Source organism: Nesoenas mayeri (genome assembly GCF_963082525.1).
Source record: "Nesoenas mayeri genome assembly, chromosome: 1".
Lineage (NCBI taxonomy): Eukaryota > Metazoa > Chordata > Aves > Columbiformes > Columbidae > Nesoenas > Nesoenas mayeri.
The window spans coordinates 40,697,248-40,715,417 of NC_137541.1; the positions used below are offsets into that span (position 1 = coordinate 40,697,248).

Sequence of the window (18,170 nt, forward strand, 5' to 3'; positions counted from 1 at the left end):
TCGGACATCTCCAGGGTGCTGCAGCCTCCCTGTGTGCAAACACCTCGGACATCTCCAAGGTGCTGCAGCCTCCCTGTGTGCAAACACCTTGGACATCTCCAAGGTGCTGCAGCCTCCCTGTGTGCAAACACCTTGGACATCTCCAGGGTGCTGCCCTCCTTCCCTCTGCTCCTCACCCCTCCCTCAGCTCATGTTTGTGGTCTTCCAGACATCTCTGCTGCTCCTTTCCCCCACGTTCTCTGCGGTGCTGCCAGTCTGTCCCCCTAAGGGTGCCAACCCCAGAGCTCCTCTGGCAGATGAGGTATCTTCAGGTTCACCCCCGGTTTTCCTGCATGCCCACGGCTCCTCGCGTGCCCTGCGCGCTGTGAGCTTTGCCGCTTCAGCAGGCTCCATGGCTGATGCCAGCGTGTCCTCCCGGCTGCAGGCGGGCACCGTGCAGCGGTGCTGGGCAGAGGCAGAGATGGAGAGAGACCTCGGTAGATTTTGGAAAGGCACACAGGGCCTGCTGCGACGTCACTCAGGCCTCTGGAGCAGCCCAGAGCAGCGTGTTCACACTGAACCTGACTGCAGGGAGATCAGAAAACACAAAAGCACCTGTTGCTGAGGGGGGGCTGGACTTGGTCTTTGCAGGAACTCGCTGAGCTCTGCAAAGCAAAGGCCATGGGAGCAGCATGTCCTGCTGCAGCAACATCGCCCATTGCCCTCCCTACACACCACCTTGTGCGGATGACTTTTTAAACTTCTTTTTCTGATTAAAGTCCCAGCTGAACCTTGTGCAAGCAGTTCCTGGCTGATTCACGAGAAGGAAAACTTTGTCCTTGGTGGAGACACCGCACCGAGTGGGAGGGACACGCTCCCTCCTGCAGATCTGCTTCCTCCAGCACTCAGGCTGTGTCAGCAGTGCAAGGCCAACAAAAACATGCAAAAAACCCCACAACTTGGTCTCAGCAACTGCGGAACAGCATGTGAAGGGGGAACAAATTCAGCATTCAATGAAGAGGGAGGGAGTTCCCCCAGGCCTCTGCCTGTACCTCTCCCATCCCCTCTAAAGTGGCAGAATTTGGCCCTGAATCTTCTTCAGGAAGATCTCCTTTTCCTAATAGGCTCTTTGGGGAAAAAACTAATCCTGTGTCCTTCCCCGGCACACGCACTTACCACCCTGGAGTCGCTTTTGCCGCTGGCAATGGCCAAGCGCAAATTTGCTGTCACACAAATTGGCCCTTCACTGATCAGTACGACTCAAAAGCACCACACGTGCCGGCCAGGGCTCATCCTGCACTGGGGGGTCCTGTGGCCAGGGGAGGTGAAAGCTTCATTCAGCAGCAGCTTCATAAAATCAGAGCAGGTTTCTGGAGCTGACAGCACAGGTGGCAGCAGGGGGACAGTGGAAGAACAGCTCTGCAAGGGCCAGGGTGAGCGTGTTCCTGGCTGTGTTTGAATTGGAGCCTGGCCACGGAAACCAAGGGAAAAATCACAAGGTTTAGGGGTGGCTCTGGGCTGGTTCCTGTGCTCTGGCACAGAACACACAAGGGGTGGGAAGACCTGCCTGTCTCTCCATGACCATGGCCCCATCCTCACCCCTCGCACCCGTGGCCGTGTGAGCAGGGAGCAGGTGGCCTTGGCCGGAGCAGGTGGCCTTGGCCAGAGCGCTCCTCAGGGACGCCAAGGACTCGGCAGGTCCCGGCCCCCCCACCAGCCGTGATTTTCCACTTCTCGGTGCTGGCACATCGGCAAGCGCTGGGGCACAGGAAGGCACCCGCTGTCGGCACTGCCTGCGCATGTGTTATCCGACCCCAACAATCCCAAATTGCCGGGAGGCTCTGGGGCAGCAGGAGACGCTCTCCTGGCAGAGCAAACTTGGGATGTTTTGCTGGGCCGATATTAAAGCACAGTCCCGGGCACAGCTGCCTTGCAGACAGCTTTTCGTGCTTGCATAAGGATTTCCTCTGGGCACCAGCTCCCTTCCTCTCCCAGAGCAGCCGGATTGGTGTCAGAAACTGCTGCTGTCACAGACCGAACAGCCCCAGGCTGAAGTGTGGCATTTTCCACCCAAGCTGTCTCCTCCTTTCAGGTGGGAGCCTGCCTGCTCAGTGACTCAAGTCGCAAGTTTCTTTCTTAATAACAGCGTCCCCTGTGACAAGCGTCTAAATGACACCCCCATGCCCCTCGCTTCAGAGGTTTCAGGACACAAGTCTCACCTTGTTGCTGTGCCATGCTACAGCAACCTATTCGAGGACCTACTCTGTCACTGCGCAAACACCCGGCAGATATTCCCTCACCCAGGCACCAGGAGAGCACGGGGCTCCAGCACCTTCTTTCCACCCTGAAGGCTGACAGAAGGCTGATCCCCACCACTGCACCCTGTCCGGCTCCTTCCCCTGCTGCCGTTTCACCTCCCCAAGACAGCAAAGGGGCAAATACTTCAAGAGGAACAAGGCTTTACTAAACCTTTTCCCTAATCCCCGCCCAGGTTGCGCAGTGATCAGCTGTAAACTAACTCCAGCCCTTACTGCTCGGCGCACCTGTACCCAAAAAAGGAAAGGCTCCGTGCCTCCCCGTGTCACAGCTGAGCGAATGCAGGGCCAAGGATCAGGAAAGCACATATGCGCCCTCAATTTTCCATTTCCAGAACCACGTCTAAGGGCAAGCGTTGGTGCATGCTTTAGATAAATGATTACAAGGGGTTTGAGACATAAAGGGGAAAAAATAGTGTTGTTGCTTAGCAGAGTGTGACAGTCACGCGGCGTGGAGCCGGCGCGAGCGGCAGCCCAGCTCCGGGGCTTGCGGAGCCAAGGGCAAAGCAGCGCAGGCTCTTCCAGGAAGAAATTCAGGCCAGAGGGGATGAGGGAGGGTGGGTAAGGATCCGAGTGGGAGCCCACAGCCAGTACCAGCTCCACATCTGGTTTCCTCAAGTACCTTGAGAGCAGCTCCCCCTTCAACAGCTTTTTAAGGAGGTGGCATGGGGAGCTGTGAGCCACCCCTCGGGAAGGCAGCAGGAGCATGGTGGGGGGCTGGGACACACCTGCTACAAATGGGGTGGAACAGGAATTTCAGTGTCCTCCTCAGCTCATCTCATCTTGCTAAAAAGGAGCAGCTCCCTCCAACAGAAACTCTCATTACAGCTGAACAATGAGAGGTCGGAAAGAGAAACAAAACCAGACCTTCATCATCATCATCATCATCACTGCTTATTCCATCCAGCCTCAAGCCCACCCTACCATGGGAGGTCACGTTGGATGACCATTCACAAGCACAGCCTGCAGATGCACCTTGAGGCTTCTTTTGCTTATTAGCAAGTACCCCAGGTGTCCCCACATAAACCCAAAGTGGTTTGGACCAAGGGGAGATAAATAACTCCCCCATAGCAGCCCCTCTGCAGAAACCACTGCCCTGGAAGGCTTCACAAACCCTGTCTGATGACACCAGAGGGATCCCAGCCCCACAGGCAATGGCCCTGGCACAGAACCTGGGTATTTTAGGAACTCTGCTGATTGACTGAAGGCCCCCAAAGCCCCGTGTGCCAAAGGGAGGGTGTCCCGCTCCCTCCTCTCCCCCAGCACAGGAGGTCAGGGAGACACGGCTGCCCTCGCCATGTCACACAAGCCTGGGCATCCTGGGCTGTTCCTGACGGAGCGAAACCTCAGCCGAGCGCACCGCAAACCAGCGCCCTTGCTGCGAGGGGAACACACCGAGCGCAGCTCACCCAAGGGGGAGCAGGGACAACACCATGTCCCCCTGCCTGGGAACAGGCACAGCAGAGGTGTTCCCCCCCCACCCCGAAGCACACACCACACAACAACCGGTTATTATCTCATGCTTTTAATACAAACTTAAAAAAATCTGGAACAATAGAAACTGTACAGATTTGATCAACCTTTTTTTTCTTTTTTTTGTCGTTTTTGTTTTGTTTTAACTAAATCTCTAGACACACCAATGTCCCGTTCCAAAATATTGCACAACATTCTGAATACAAAACTCTGATTGTATTCCTCCTTCGCTAAAGAAAAAACAAACAAACAAAAAATTAAAAAGAAAAACAAAACAAAAAACAGCAACCCCCTGATTCCCCCCTCTCAGTAGCCCCTTCTCAGAAAGAAACCCAAGCAGAGCACACACAGAAACCCTCCGCTCAGGGGACAGACATACAGACCTCTGTCCTCTTTCACTCATTCTCTCACAAGGCAAGTGGCCATGTGCTCCCTGCAGAGGGGCGGGCGGGAAAGGGGGGAGGCTGAGTGGGGAGAACGGAATCTTCACCACTTTTTTTTATTTAAAGTTTTTTTCCTGAAAAAATATTTTTTTTTCTCTCCTCTTTTTAAGAAAAAATCTTGAAAAGAAAAAAATTACAGTTTTTTTCTTTTTTTTTTTACGTTAGAAATATACATATATTATATATACCTCTTACATTTTACAAATGTAGCAAATTATTCAATACAAACGGACATCAACAAAAAGAACACAAACCCATAAAAAATAAAAGTTAAAAAAAATTTTCTCTCTTCTCTTCCTAAGAAACCAGGTAAATTAGTGCAGGTTTTTAAAAAATAAAATTGAAGCTGAACGCCTACATCCAAGACTAGAAAAGACCCGAAAAGGCCGTTAGTTTCCATTGCTGCCGACACTGGAGGAACGTTTCTGAAGCACGCTTGTTTCCTTTTAAGATACAAAGGGGTTGGTCCCTCCTCCTTTCACTCACACCACTATTTTTAAAGCAGGTATAATTACGTGTGGCAGGGTATAAGCGGCGTCAAAGCTTCACACACATAAGCAGGTGGCCGGGGGGCACCCCCACCTCCCTCCCCAGGCCCTGGGGGACCATGATGTCCCCTGGCAGCGATTCACAGGTGGCTTTACCAAATGTGGGGATGGTGGGGGACAACTGCATCAGGTCCCGCAATCATGGGCTGAGCACCCCTCAAATCCAGTGTGGTGAGTGGGCTGGCCCCCAGCAGCACACTCCCGGGGAGAAGGACGGGGTGGCAGTGGTAATGTCCCTTAAGTGAGGGGTCAAAAAAAACAAACAAAAAACCCCCCAACAAACAAAAAAAAGAAAAGAAAAAAGGGAAACCCAACAGCTCAGCCATTCCTCAGCAACTTGTCCAAGTCTGGAAACCTGCAGGGGTTGAGACTACGGGTGCTGGTTTGGGGGAAGCGACCTGGGCTCTGCTCTCCTCACCCAGCGCCACGGTGGTCACAGCTGGATGGTAACAAGCAGCCTGCTCGGGAACCCACATTGGGCACAAGGTCAGGACCGTGTCCCTCCCTGCTCGGGACAGCCCCCGTCTCCCTGGGACAGTCCCCTGCCTCTGCAAAAGCTCACTGGCAACACAAGGACAAGAGGGCTGAAGTGCTTCATCTCAGCGCGAGGGAAGGGAGCGGGAAAAGCACAAGTTCAAGCCCACCTCCCCAAGAACGGGGATGTCTTGGAAGAGCACATTGGTTCAACAGATACACGAGAAGTGGGTTTCAGAGAGTGCTCCAGAGACATAATTAAAAGAAACCCAAACCTCAAGTCTGGGAAGCAGCAAAAAAACTTATTTTTCTTTTTAAACTGAGAACTTTAAGGCCTGGAGTCTCATCATCTCCACCTCTCTCCTCTTTGCACGCTTCCACACTCCCACAACAACCTCCAAGGAGACCTCCCCTTCCCACCTGGAGAGCCTCCACCCTGCCTCAACAAGCAGCAGCCCTCCTTTGGCTTCTTGGGAAGGCAGCTTCAGGAGTCCCTGACACAGAAACGACCTGGCTGAGAAGCCACTACCGCCTGATCACAGCACATTGTCCCAAAACTGCAGGGACGTTCGCAGACCCCAGCCCTGTGGCAGGGAGGCACCGGACACTGACCTTTGGAGTGCCCATGCCCGCTCTGCTCTGAGCTCGCTGTCGTCCATGCCGACACGATCTGGCTGGGATGATAAGTTTAGACAAAGGGGTTCCCTTCTGTGCCAGATCAGCCACCTCCTCCACAAGACCAGGGCAGCAGATTTAGTCAGGTGCACACCTGGCTGAAAGCACAAACCCTCACGCTACCACTCAGGAGAGCAGCTTTGACAACATCACACTTCCTCCTTCTCAAAAGTAGTGCTGCCTCGCTAACTAAAAAGGAAGGAATTCCCTCAGAGACAAGAAGCTGAATTCACAGCAGGGAACGTGATCTCGGACTCAGGAAGCCGCCCCAGATGACGACTGGTGGATGCTGGCCCCTGCTGCTGGGGAGAACATCTGGGAAGCAGGGACAGCACTGAAGGGGGGCCGCTTGGCTCAGCACCACCTCCCCCAGCCGCAGGGACAGGTGGGTGGCATTTCTACACATGGGGCTGTCACCTGCATTGACTGGCCAGCCCCAAGAGGGCACAGGAAGGTCCCCAGGCCCACGTGCAGAAGGGGACGGTAACCAGAATCACCAAGCTCGAAGCACCCGCCCATCCTGTAGTCGCAGCTGGAAGCACAGATGAGGGAGGGAGCGGGAAGAAGCCATTTCACAGTAACGCTCTGCCCTCCCTGTGGTGTGCGGGGAGGGGGTCAAGAAGAGTTTGGCTTTTCCACACAGAGACAGAACAGCTAATGCCAGCTGGGGCTGGAGAACCTGGAGCAACAACAGCACAACGGCCTGTGCCCGCAGGCACAGGAGATGCTCTCCATCTACACGCAGAGCTGTAACAGAACAAGCGAGCCCACCCACCTATCTCTGGCTAGCACACAACAAGAGTGTCTCTGTCTCTACAGACACTGACTCATCCTCTCCCTGTCCCTCCTCCAGTGAGTTGGTATGAAGACAGCCCTACACACAGGTGGAAAGAGCGCGTGTCCAGCGCTGGCGAGGGAGGGAGCGCAGGGAATCGGGAGCATCGTGACCTATATTTGCACCAGTCCTGGGCTGCAGTGGGAGAAGGGGGAACACAAACTGAAAAAAATCCCAAGACTTGTTTAAGGAGTAAAAAAGTGAGTAGGAAAAAAGCACAGGGACTGAGTTAAAAAACAAGTCAGTGCTTCAGGAGCGTTGCCAGCACAGCGCAACAACACTGGGCTCTCTCTTTCCCAAGAAGCTGTATTTATAAGATTTGAATATTTTCTGTATATTTCTATTTTTCTCTCCCTCTTTTTTGTTTGCTTTGTTCTTGTTCCCCCCGCCCCCTCCCTCCCCACCCCAAAATACTCTCCTTCCTCCTGTTCAGTTGGCCAGGACGACAGGCTGGAACGACTGGCTGGGATACTGCATGGCATTCAGGTTGTAGCTGAGTCCTTCCACGAAGGGAGACTTCTCCAAAAAGAGGCTGTTGGTGCTGCCACCGAAGACCTGAGCCATATCAAAGGTACCACCCGTGCCGGCGTTGAACTGCGATGCTGGCGGGATGCTGCCGGCCTGGCTCTCGCTGCCGATGCCGTCGAAGAAGAGGCTGCTGGCTCCCGGCGACCCGCCGCTGTAAACGAACTCCTTGGCGTTGGGGGAGAGCTGCGACTGTGGGGCTTGGCTTCCAGCGCTCCCGACGAAGTTCAGAGAGTGCATAGACAGAGAGAGGCCCTTGTGCTTCAGCAGGTTGGTGGTGGGAGACCTGACCATCCTTGGCTGCTGCCCAGCCCCTGCTCCGCCGCTCCCTCCCGCGGCTCCTCCACCCTTCTTCATCTTGGTAGAGCCGAATTTTGTGGCAGCAAAGGTGGCAGTGGTGAAAGTGATGGGCTGGGCAGAGCGAGGGATGAAGGTAGGGCTGGGCGACTGGCCGAAGGAGGGGGACGGAGAGTTGGACAGCGAGTTGTCCTGGCTGCCGATGGGGACAAATACCTGGGCATCGGGGTTGAAGCTGCTCTTGATTTCTTTGTCCAGCTCTGCGGCGCTGCAGCCCTCGCTGTCATCCAGGTAGAGGACCTTAACAGAACCCTTCTCACCGATTTGGTAGGAAACCTCAAAAGGATCGATCCAGACGCTCAGCTCTTCCGGCACGTTGGCACGCACATCCTCCACGGCCAGCCCGCTCCGCTTGGCCGCCAGCTCCACCACTGGATCCACCGTCTCCCCTATATGAACACAGCGATAGCCAGATCCCTTCAGAGGCTTTTCTGGGTACCAGTGACCTTCATATTTCTTCTTCAGCAGGCGCTCTAGCTCCTCACCAAACAAATCTGCCCGCCTCCGAGGAAGCTTGTTGTACAGGTATGAGATGATGAAGTTAAGAGCAACTTTGATCTCCAGATGCATACTCCCTTCGCAGCAAGCAAGTCAGGGCAGCGTATTAAAACAGACAAAACGACACACGCATAGACAAGATTTGGCTCCAAAGAGACCTAGGGAAAGAGAGAAAAGGATAGATGAAAATGAGAGAACACAACAACTTTCCACCTGTTAAGATAAACAGCCACACTTCTTCATTAACAAAAGCAGAACGAGCAGTCTGCACAAATACTAATGAGCAGTGATACTCTCTAGGAGAATCACCCCAAATTTACTGGCCATCAAAACGGAGAGATGCTGGTGGGGAGGCATCTCCCTGCTCCTCCATGGAAGAAATAGGGGCGTAGCTACTACCCCCACACAGGCACGTACATTATACTTACCTCTCTGCCAAGTACCACCACTGAAACCTCAGCAGGCCAACCGTCTGCTCTGGCAGAGCTATTTCAGCACATGGAACGCACCTCTCTCTGTCCTGGCACTCAGCTGCTCCCAGCACGGCTCCCCTGCACCAGCCTCTCCACAACACAAATGTGCCCGCCACCCGAACAGCCTTGTGACTTGCTCAGCAGCTTGCGCACAGACCCACTCGCGCTCAGGACAGTGGGGCCAGACCCTCCTCTGGCAGCCCCAGGGGTTGTGCCAGGTGCAGAAGGGATGAGAAGGAGTGAGGGAGGGTGCCGAGGCACCAGCTGCCCACCTCTGTTTACTATCCCCTTGACTGGTAGGCATCTATCTTAGTGTACCCAGTTGAGGCTCCACCTAGGATCAAGCCTAAAATCCCAGTTTAATTCAGCTAGGGGGGAGGAGGGGGCAGGAAATGTGTGTGTGGGGGGGTCACAAAACGCACACGTGTCAACAGAGCCTGTCCCAAACAGCTCACATTGCTTATCCCCGTGTAGAGGGAAGACAAGCTCTGCCAGAAGCAGGTACCTACTTAATAAAAAACTAAAATTGCTTGCCAAAGACTGAAGTAATCCTCCTTCCCTCCCTCGTAAGGAAGTCTCTGAAATAGAGAGAACCCACAAAAGCACAATGCAAAACCACACCACTCAACTCTCCCATTATACACAGATTTGCAAACAATGCTTGTCTGGATACAAAAAAAAAACCCAAACCAACCCAGGTAGGTCAGCACCGTGCTCTGTCACCCGTCCAAAGAGAACAAATCCCACAGATATTTTAGGAGGAAGCAAACTTCCAGTAGCCTCCACGCCTCTCCAGGGGCAAGCAGAATATCCAGTTTTTAATTGGCAGCTTAGTCAGAGGCTGCTCTGTCGCCAGCTGCCCTCACCTTGCCCAAACAGACACACTGTGCTCACCCGTCTTCCTAAAATGGGCTTCGGGGATGCTCTCACGCAGCACCCAACCCCATGTTTACAACTTGCACCAATTATTTGGGGGTGGGGATGGAGTACAAACATACAGTGTCAGCATTCAGCTGAAAAAAACAGGAATCCCAGCAGCACAAGCAGGTAGCCATGCTGCTCTAGGTCAGGAGGAAGAAAAAAAACTGACCAGACTTGTTTGCTTGGTCTAGTTTAGTGGACAAGAAGGATTAAATAAATTTTAAAGAAATCCTCAAGTATTTTGAGGCTTTATTACAAAGAAGGGGATAAGGATTCTATGCTTTTTCTGTACTAGTGTGAGTTCAGAAAGGTTTGGCTTTAGGATGACAGTAACTAGAAGCAGATCCCGCACCTCAAGTGTGCCAACAAGGTGGTCAGTTCTGGAAGGAATCCCCTTTGGGTTTGAGTCAGCAACAAGAAAAAAAACAGGAATGAGGGCAAGGGAATGAGGAAAAGAAGCCTTGCATTTAAAACCTGCTTTAAGGAATTACTGTAACGTAACAACGTTTGGTAGGTCACCAAGACCCGACCAAGTTAAAATAAGAACAGACAAACGCCAGAGAAATAAGTAACCAGAGTTTTTCAGAGAACAGCAATGAAAAGCCATTTTCAGAAAGCAAGTCTTGGCATGGGAGGGAGCCATTTTCACAGCAAACAGCACAGAGAAACCCCTGAAACAGCACACCTAAACATTAACAAGAGCTTACACGGCACATGCTACCTCAAGGCAGGATTACATGGAGCCCTCTTACTCCTTTGGCTTTGAGGCATCTGAAGGAGAAGACAGCTTGGGATCCCAGCAAATTAAGCAGGAAAAGAACAGAAAATTTGTAAATCTTTTAACCCTGAGTGACAAATTCAAATCCACTTTCAAAATCTATTAAGAAATCAGAAATTATAGATTGGGAAAGAAGCAAAGGCCAAAATTTGTTACCACCCTATTTGCAACACAAACACCTCAATATACTTTGAGGAGCCCACATCCTCATCAACCGCCTGCAGGAAAGATTGAGGAGATACAATTATAAATCACTGCCTCCTTTCTTCTTCTCTTTTAGAAGTACTCCCCCTCCCTAAAAGGGGAATACTGTGTACCTTGACTATAAAAGAGATGAGTTAATTAGCCTAATAATGCCAACACCTACCAAGGTAGCTGCATAGGGCTGATACTTGCAGAAGGCACAAAAAGTCAGAGATACCATCGAGTCCTCAGGTGGTTGACACAGTAAAATGTGCTCCAGTAGGAACCCTTCAAACCTCTTTCTACTGCACCAAAATGTGATAATGTGGTAGTAAAATGGAAGTGAAAAACAAAAAAACAAACAAAATAGCTGGAGCAGCACGGCTGCAAGACAAGAAACAACTAAATACAAATTGTAATGGAAGACTTGTCAGAATACCTCTTAAGAGAGGCCTGCCTGCGCTGACAGGATCGCCAAAGCCAAGGCTTACTGCGCCGTGGGCAGAACACCGAGGTACCAGCAGGAAACAAAGAGCTGCTCCTCAGCTTTGAGGGGGGAACGCAGGAATCCCCTCAGAGCCCTGCTGATCGGCACACTGACGTGCTGGAGGAGAGAGGCCAAGTAACCACTTGCATCAGAGGAGAGCAAACAGGGCAGGGATGCCCTCTCCCCCCAGCCACAAGCACAGGGCAGGTGACCTTGCGAGTCTCCCTTCCAGCTCCTGAGAGAGGCCTGGCCCCGGGACACGGAGGCCGCCGCCTCCCCAGGGGCATCTCCAGGGACTTTACAAGGCGGCGGCCACGACGGCCTGTGGTCCCACGGCTGGCCACACCCGGCCGGGACAAGGGGCCCCTTTCCAACCTTCCCCACCCAAACCCCACCCACGGACGGCTCCCCCAGTCGAGTGAGCGGCCCTGCGGGACCCACCCGCGGCAGCCGGCCGGCCGGCCCGTCCCCGGCAGAGCGGCGATCTCTGGCGACCGGGCCGGCCAGCCCGCGCCCCCCCCCGGCGCCGCGGAGCGCTCTGGGAGCTGTAGTGCTCCCCCCGCCCCGCGACCTACTTCGCCTCCGGACTACAGCTCCCGCCGCGCCCCGCGGCCGGCCCGGCCCGGCGCTTCGCCCGCACACGCAGGGCACAAAATTTTCCACGGCACATGCGCCCTGGGGCCCGCCCGCCCCGGCGCTGCCCACGGCGGGGAACACGCCCCGCGGCCCGGCGCTCCGGACCGCCGGGCAGCCGCCCCTTTCTTCCCTTCTCCTCCCTCTCGGCAGGGAGGGGGAGGCGCGTCCCCACCCCACAGCGGGCTCCCCCCGCCCCACGGCTGCGGGACGGTGCCCAGGAGGCCGCAAGCCCCGTGTCGCCCCTCACCCCCCTCTCCCCGCTGCCCGTCCCCCTGGCGGGGGACATAGGGTCGCAAACGCGGTTCCCAAAAGAGCGAAGGGCAAGGTCCCCGTCAAGGGCGAGCTCCCGGTCCCGCACACCCCGTGGGGCACCGCGAGTTTCGGGCTGTGAAAGGTGCAGCACCCCCAGCCACCCCCCCCGACACCTCCCAAAGGAAACCCAGCGCCCGACCTCCCCCTGCAGCCGCATGACCCCGTCCCACGGCCGGCCGGGACCCCCCCGCCTTCAAGGGGAGGCAGAGCCCCTCCGCCGGGAGAGGGGCCGGCGGCGCCCGGCCCGGCCCAGCCCAGCCCCAGCAGCGCCTCTTTTGTTCCCGAGCTTCCCCCCACCCGGAGCCGGCGGGGGCTGCACCCACCGTGCGGGGAGGGAGACACCCCAGCGACAACCCCCCCTCGCCGGCAGCCCAGGGCACCCGCCGCCACCCCCAGGCCCAGCCTGCCCCAAGCGGGGCTGAGCCGCACCCCGTCCCCCCATCAGACTGGGGAGCGGGGCAGACCGAACAAAATGGTGAACTGGGACACTGCAAAGTGCCACCGACCCAATGACTTTCACACCCCCACCTACCGCCCCCGCCCGCCCCTTAAAATCCCATTAATCCTCTCCCGGGGACCGGCAGCCGCACGGTAGCTCCACGGACGGATAAATTTTCCCCCCATGCGGGGAGGGGAATGATGAGCCCCCTCAAGCCGAGCCCACAAAGGGGTGCGGGCTTGGGGACCTGGCCCGAGAAGGTGTGGCGGGGGAGAGAACCGTCCCCGGTTCCACTTACTTCGTCCTTGGCTCCAGAGCCGGCGGCTGTCGGGGGCCGTGGGCGCTGCCGGCAGAGCCCGGACGGTGCGTGCACCTCTCTGCTCTGTTCCCTCCGTTGCTTTATCCCCAGCGGTGCGGCTCCTCCGCGGGGCAGGCCTAGGGGCTGTGGTGCGGAACACCCGGAGGTGGGGGTCCGGATGCCGGTGCTTGTGTCGCCGTCGCCGCCCCGCCAGCCCGGAGCCGCCCGCGCCCTGGCCCCAAGTGAGCCAACTCACGGCAAACTTTCACCCTTAGCAACCCCGCGCAGGGATCCGCGCTCCCGCCCAGCGTAATGCGGCCGCGAAGGGCGGGCCGGGACTACTTCCTTCGCCCCTCGCCGCCCGCAGCGCCCGGGGGACAGGGGGGAAGGGGCTTCGGTTCCTCTTTTTCTCCTTTTTTCCTCCTCCCGACGGCGGCGCCGGGAGCGCCCCGACTGTGGGCGCGAGGGGAAGGAAGGGGGGGTTTAGCGGGGATGAGGATTGACTTGAGGCTTTCCCCAAGCGGCTTAGCCGGAGGCGGAGGGGGGCACAGCGAGGGGATCGGACGGGAGGGGGGACGGAACGAGCCGGCCCGTCTCCTGGCCTGCGCGCTACGGGTGCCTGGCAGTCGCCGCCACAGCTGGGCGGGACCCGGCGTTTTGGGGCTCTGGGGAATTCGGGCTCCTCAGGGTGCAACCTCCCTGCACAACCCAGCGGAGCCTCAACAGCTCCCGTGCTGGAGCCCCCAGACCCCGCTGACGGCGCGGGCGGTCAGAGTGTGGGGGTCAGGCGCCCCTAAGGGCGTGAGTACAGGTAACCCCGGCTCCTTCCCTCAATGCAACCCCCTGAGGACCCCCAGGGACAAACACGGGCGGGGAGCTGTGGACCCATCTTCTCCGGGAACAACGGGGCGAGGCCAAGCAAGGCCTGCTGCTGTCACCGCAGGAACGGCAGGGGCAGGTACAACACCCCAAGGCAAGGAGGGTGCCTCAGACCCCGCGGCACCGCACTCCCCACGGACTACTTTGTCTCTGCACGCCTGTGCTCCTCCGCCGTCAGCGGAGGGCCGGCCCAGCCGCGGCGGAGGCGAGGGACCAGCAAGGTGTGCAAGCGACGGCCGTGCTAAAAATAACTGCAGCGTGTTAGCAACAGCCTTCCCATTGGCTGACCAGGCCCGGCGGCGCCTTCGGATTGGTGAGCTGCCCCAGCCAGTGAGAGGAAGGGGGTGTGCGCGAGGGGCGGTGTCGAGGCTGCCGGGAGTTGTAGTCGCCAAGGCGGCCGCGGCGTCTCCCGGCTCCGTCCCGCACCCCGCGGGGTGTTCGGGGCCCCGGCTGGGCCGGGCGGGCCCGCAGAGCCGTTACGCCGGTGCCGCGGCTGGTACGGGGCCACCGCAGCCATCTGGGTCATGGGCTGCTGGTAGGCACCTGTGGCCCCAAAAGGCAGAACCTCTGCTGCCCGCTAAAGTGCCACGTGGCTTTTATTTGGCAAATAAAACTCAAGAACGAGAAGAAACAAGTGCACTTGCTTCGGGTTGGAGGGGATACCCAGCCATGGCAACAATGGTCCCTGAAAGCAGCTGTGCATGGAGAAACATTAGAGGGTCTGCATTTTTCTCAGGTCCGTGTTTAAAGCACACATGGCTCTATGCTCTTATTTTAAGCTAGGCTTGCTACCAGTTCTGAGCAAGATAAATAAAATCCCTACAGCCACTGGCAGGCCACGTACTTTCCGGTCCAAGGCTCTCAACTTCGGACAGACACCACCTGCCAAAGGCTCTCCTTGTCTGCACATACGGCAGCTTTTGCGCAGAGTAAAGCTCCTAATGGGCAGAAGGGGCACCAAGAAACTGTGCTTCCAAGCCCTCCCAGGCACGTGCTGGGTGGTTTCCTCAGAGCCAGCACAAACAGACCAGGGAGGGAGAACCGGTCTCGGTGACCAAACTGCTACTGCAGTCCCTGTCACAGCAGGAGCAGCTTGCCTGGGCCTTGGCTGGGCCTGTGAAACCCTTTCCTGTTTTGTCTTGGTTTGGAAGAATTCCCAAGGAAATCCCATCATGGAATCACATTCCACCTTGGAAACAGATCTTCTCAATAACACAGTTACATCTGAACGCTTGATTTATCACCCATTTTCAAAGGGGACAAAGGCCACAGACACTTCCTGACCTGCTCTGTGTCCCCCAGGTTAAATAATTCTGTGCAGCAACCATCCCCCAAGTGCAAAAATACAGATTTCCCCTCATGCCCAATTTCCACAAAAATCCTCCACATCCTTCTGGGTTTGGTTTGTCCTCCCCCACTCAGGAACCCTTTACCACTGAAGAGGACTTCTTTCAAAGCTAGCCAATACCACGCATTAAGAAATCTGTTAATGCTCTCCTGCCTAGCCACAGTGCTACAGCAGCCATCCTTGCCCATTTTCCCACTGATTAAAAAAACAACCCCAAAACTAAAAACAACTCTTGAAGTATTCTTTTCCTTTCTTTTTTTTCCCCTCCTGCAGGGGAAGGGAAGAAGGGGAAGATTTGTGAGAGCTATTATGGGCAGCCTTATTTTCATCACTCCTAGTTTAAAAGGAATTGGGTTATGAAAAAATACTCCTCCCCCCCGCCCCCCACTCCCTTGCTTTGCTAGAAACAAAAATCAAGCTGTCAGCCAGAGATCAGGAAATTAAAGTGACTGCACTATTTTTAGCATCATTAAGAAAAAAAGGCAATTACATTTCTAAAATTCTATTGTTGTTTTAATAAGGTGTTACTAAGAAGGTGTTACACATTAGGGCTCTTTAAAATAGTTGTGCCTTGACCGTGCTCCTTTAATTATCGCATCGCCCTGGTACACATGCAGGCAGAGGAATTCTGTCACAGTATCCGCTCACGCATTCTTAGCCATTTGGCTATTACGTCAAAGCAAAGCTACCGAATCACGTGCGCACGGGGAGAGAAGGAATTGCCAAGCTACTAGGACTGAGCTCGTTTTGCCGGGTTCTTTAATGCCAAGGAAGGGCAGTCAGGTCATAATCAGGCGTAATTAACGCTGCCATATCCCAAATCCTCTTTACATTCAAGTCACATGACAAGCTCAAGGAAATGAAAAATTATTTCCTGCTATTGAAACAGGCAAACAACGTCTCCAACTGATCCCTGTAATGAGAAAATAACAGCTCCTGTGCAGATAAGGTTTCAGAAGCAGGATTTTGTCTGCACCTCCCGCAGGGAACGCTCACAGGCAGACGTCAGGCCTTTGCCTACCTCCATTTTTTTTTTTTTTTTTAAAGAAATGTACTGCTTCAGGCTCAAGGGCTTTGTCAAGACATGGTCTAGATGAGTCAAAAGACTGGAGATGTGTTATCGAGCTATTCGCTGAGCTCAGTTGTGGCTGTGGCTGGTAGCTGGTCTGAAGAGGTAAAAGGGAACATCTACATTTCAGAGCACACGGATGCCTTGTTAGTAATGACAACAAAGAAGCCAATACTTAATAGGCCAAGAAGTCCCACATTCCCTTACTCCAATGTAAAATGCCCTTTGACATTGTGCTCTGGTCTCCAGTACTGCCAGCAAATCTCCTTCTACTGGACAAGTACTTAACAACATCTATTTAGGTAAGAAATACTGCACCTTTCTAGGGCCCCAGCCTAGGTTTCATTTGCTGGTGAACAGAAATCATTACTGTGCAAGCAAGGCTGAGTTTTTCTAGGCTACTCAACTGTATCCATTACCCTTGTCTGAATTAGAAGCTTCAGGGCAATGTCCTGTCCGTGCTCTGAAAGCAGCAGAGCCGAGCACCAGCAGCATTTGGCATTCTCCCCAGAGCTGTCTGAGCAAACAAGGCAAAGGGGAAAAAGCCCATCCCCTCCCTCTCTCCACCTGCCCAGTGACTCAGAACAACTCGAAATGGCAGCTTAACTCTCATTGCTGACGGAATACAGACCGATATACCCAGCGGTCAGAGTGAGGGCACCAGGAGTGCCCAAAAAGTACGTATGCTCAGCTGTTTTTGGGAGTGGGGGAAGGGATGGGGACACTCATTTCTCTATAGCAACCCCCGCCTGGCTGTTCCTGCTCAATCATAGGGAACAAGGGCTGCTCTAAAATTAGATCTTATAGGGGTCCCTGCAGCCAGGGCAGTAACTCAGGCACAAAAGAAATAATTCAAACTTCATTACCCTCTACCTTCACCGAAAAACTTTTGTTATCTTAGAAACTTCCGGGAAAGAAAAAAAACACATACAAACCTTCTGCATTCCTAGTGTGATAATTTGGGTGGCCTGACTGAAAGCAAGTGATAAATTCTGGTTGACGTGATAAAGTTCCAAGTACAAAAAATCTGCATGTCATGCCCTGCTTTTAAAGACAGAATTTAACATGGCTGCTCCATGGCTCTGACATGGGCTTCCCAGTCAGGAACGTGGCAACTGCTTATTCAGGTAGAATTCTTTTCAGAGAGTGAGTTTGCTGGAACCAAAGAACCAGTTTTCTCTGAACATCTTGGCAAATGGCATCCACGTTAGTAAAAATTAATCAGAAGCTGTGTAAGGGAATCATGGTGCAGGGAAGAAGACATACAGATAGTCTCAGGACTAGCTTGGAAGAGAAACCTGACAGAATTACTCGCTGGAGAGGGAGGAGCAGCTGAGGTAGCTGTAGGAACAGTCTCACCTAGAGCCAGCTGCAGCAGGAAAAAATTACTTTTAAGGGAAGAATGATCACAACTTGTCTGTTTTCACTCTTATCCAAAACACCTAAATGTCTGGAGCAGGTAGAAGAGGAATTTAAGCCAGAGAGAAGTTAAACAGGAATCAGTAATAGCCTCAGGGGAACAACTGAAACCCTGAAAGGGGCACAAAACAGACTCTACACCCCAAAACTGTGCAAAGAGAATCTCATTACTGTAGCACAAGCACTACTCAGGCAGTGAAGACTTCAAGCACTATGGTGCACACTGAGCTAGGACCCCAATTTAACCACGTGAGGAGTGCACACACTAGTAGGAAACTCAGTTCCGCCTCTGCATAAAGGCACCCGTTCTCAGATCTCTGCTGAGCTAACAGACCGCTTTTAGCCCGGACTGGTATTTGACAAACAAGCAGCCTCTGGTTTTCAGTATGCGTACGGCTAATAGTGTAGAACACAATAGTTGGTTTCCAGTTACAGCAGGGAAGGCTTTAACTTATTCACAAGAACAGGATAGCGAGTCAAATAGCTTAGTAGGTTTTAGAAAGGGATTGGATGTTTGCATGGTGAAACAACATCCACAGCCGTATTAGATCGGATAAGGGTTACAAGCTCAGCGATCCTCACGCTATGGGACAAAATCATCAGTGGCTGGGATCACAGGCAGACAAAAGCGATAGCCATTCCCTGAAGCTCCTTGCACCAAGGTCACATGGTCATAAGCAGGCAATGTCAGAAACCAGATAAGCCATTGTGCAGTTCTAGCTGGGCTAATCCTTCATGTCCCCAGAAAGCTCCAGAGAGGCTAGGCATGGAACAAACTAGAGAGGAATCCTTGTTACACAAAAAAA

General features: G+C 54.1%; 1 protein-coding gene across 3 annotated transcripts; it reads right to left on the minus strand.

The window, feature by feature from the left end:
* Positions 1-3,803: 3,803 nt before the first annotated feature.
* TOB2 (transducer of ERBB2, 2) lies at positions 3,804-12,782 on the minus strand. 3 transcript variants are annotated; one of them, XM_080363552.1, is made up of 3 exons: positions 12,650-12,782; positions 8,110-8,280; positions 3,804-8,013 (listed from the first exon to the last, which is right to left on the minus strand). In XM_080363552.1, the coding sequence occupies exons 2-3, from the start codon at positions 8,192-8,194 to the stop codon at positions 7,172-7,174; spliced, it is 927 nt and encodes a 308-aa protein (XP_080219678.1). In that variant the 5' UTR covers positions 8,195-8,280; positions 12,650-12,782; the 3' UTR covers positions 3,804-7,171. The 3 variants fall into 3 exon arrangements, with proteins under 3 accessions (XP_080219678.1, XP_080219676.1, XP_080219677.1); XM_080363550.1 differs by having other exon boundaries at positions 3,804-8,280; XM_080363551.1 differs by lacking the exon at positions 12,650-12,782 and adding an exon at positions 8,551-8,894 and having other exon boundaries at positions 3,804-8,280.
* Positions 12,783-18,170: the final 5,388 nt, after the last annotated feature.

What these genes read in the sequence shown, in the direction of transcription:
- TOB2 (XM_080363550.1), bottom strand. Translation starts at nt 8,194, where the DNA reads ATGCATCTGGAGATCAAAGTTGCTCTTAACTTCATCATCTCATACCTG.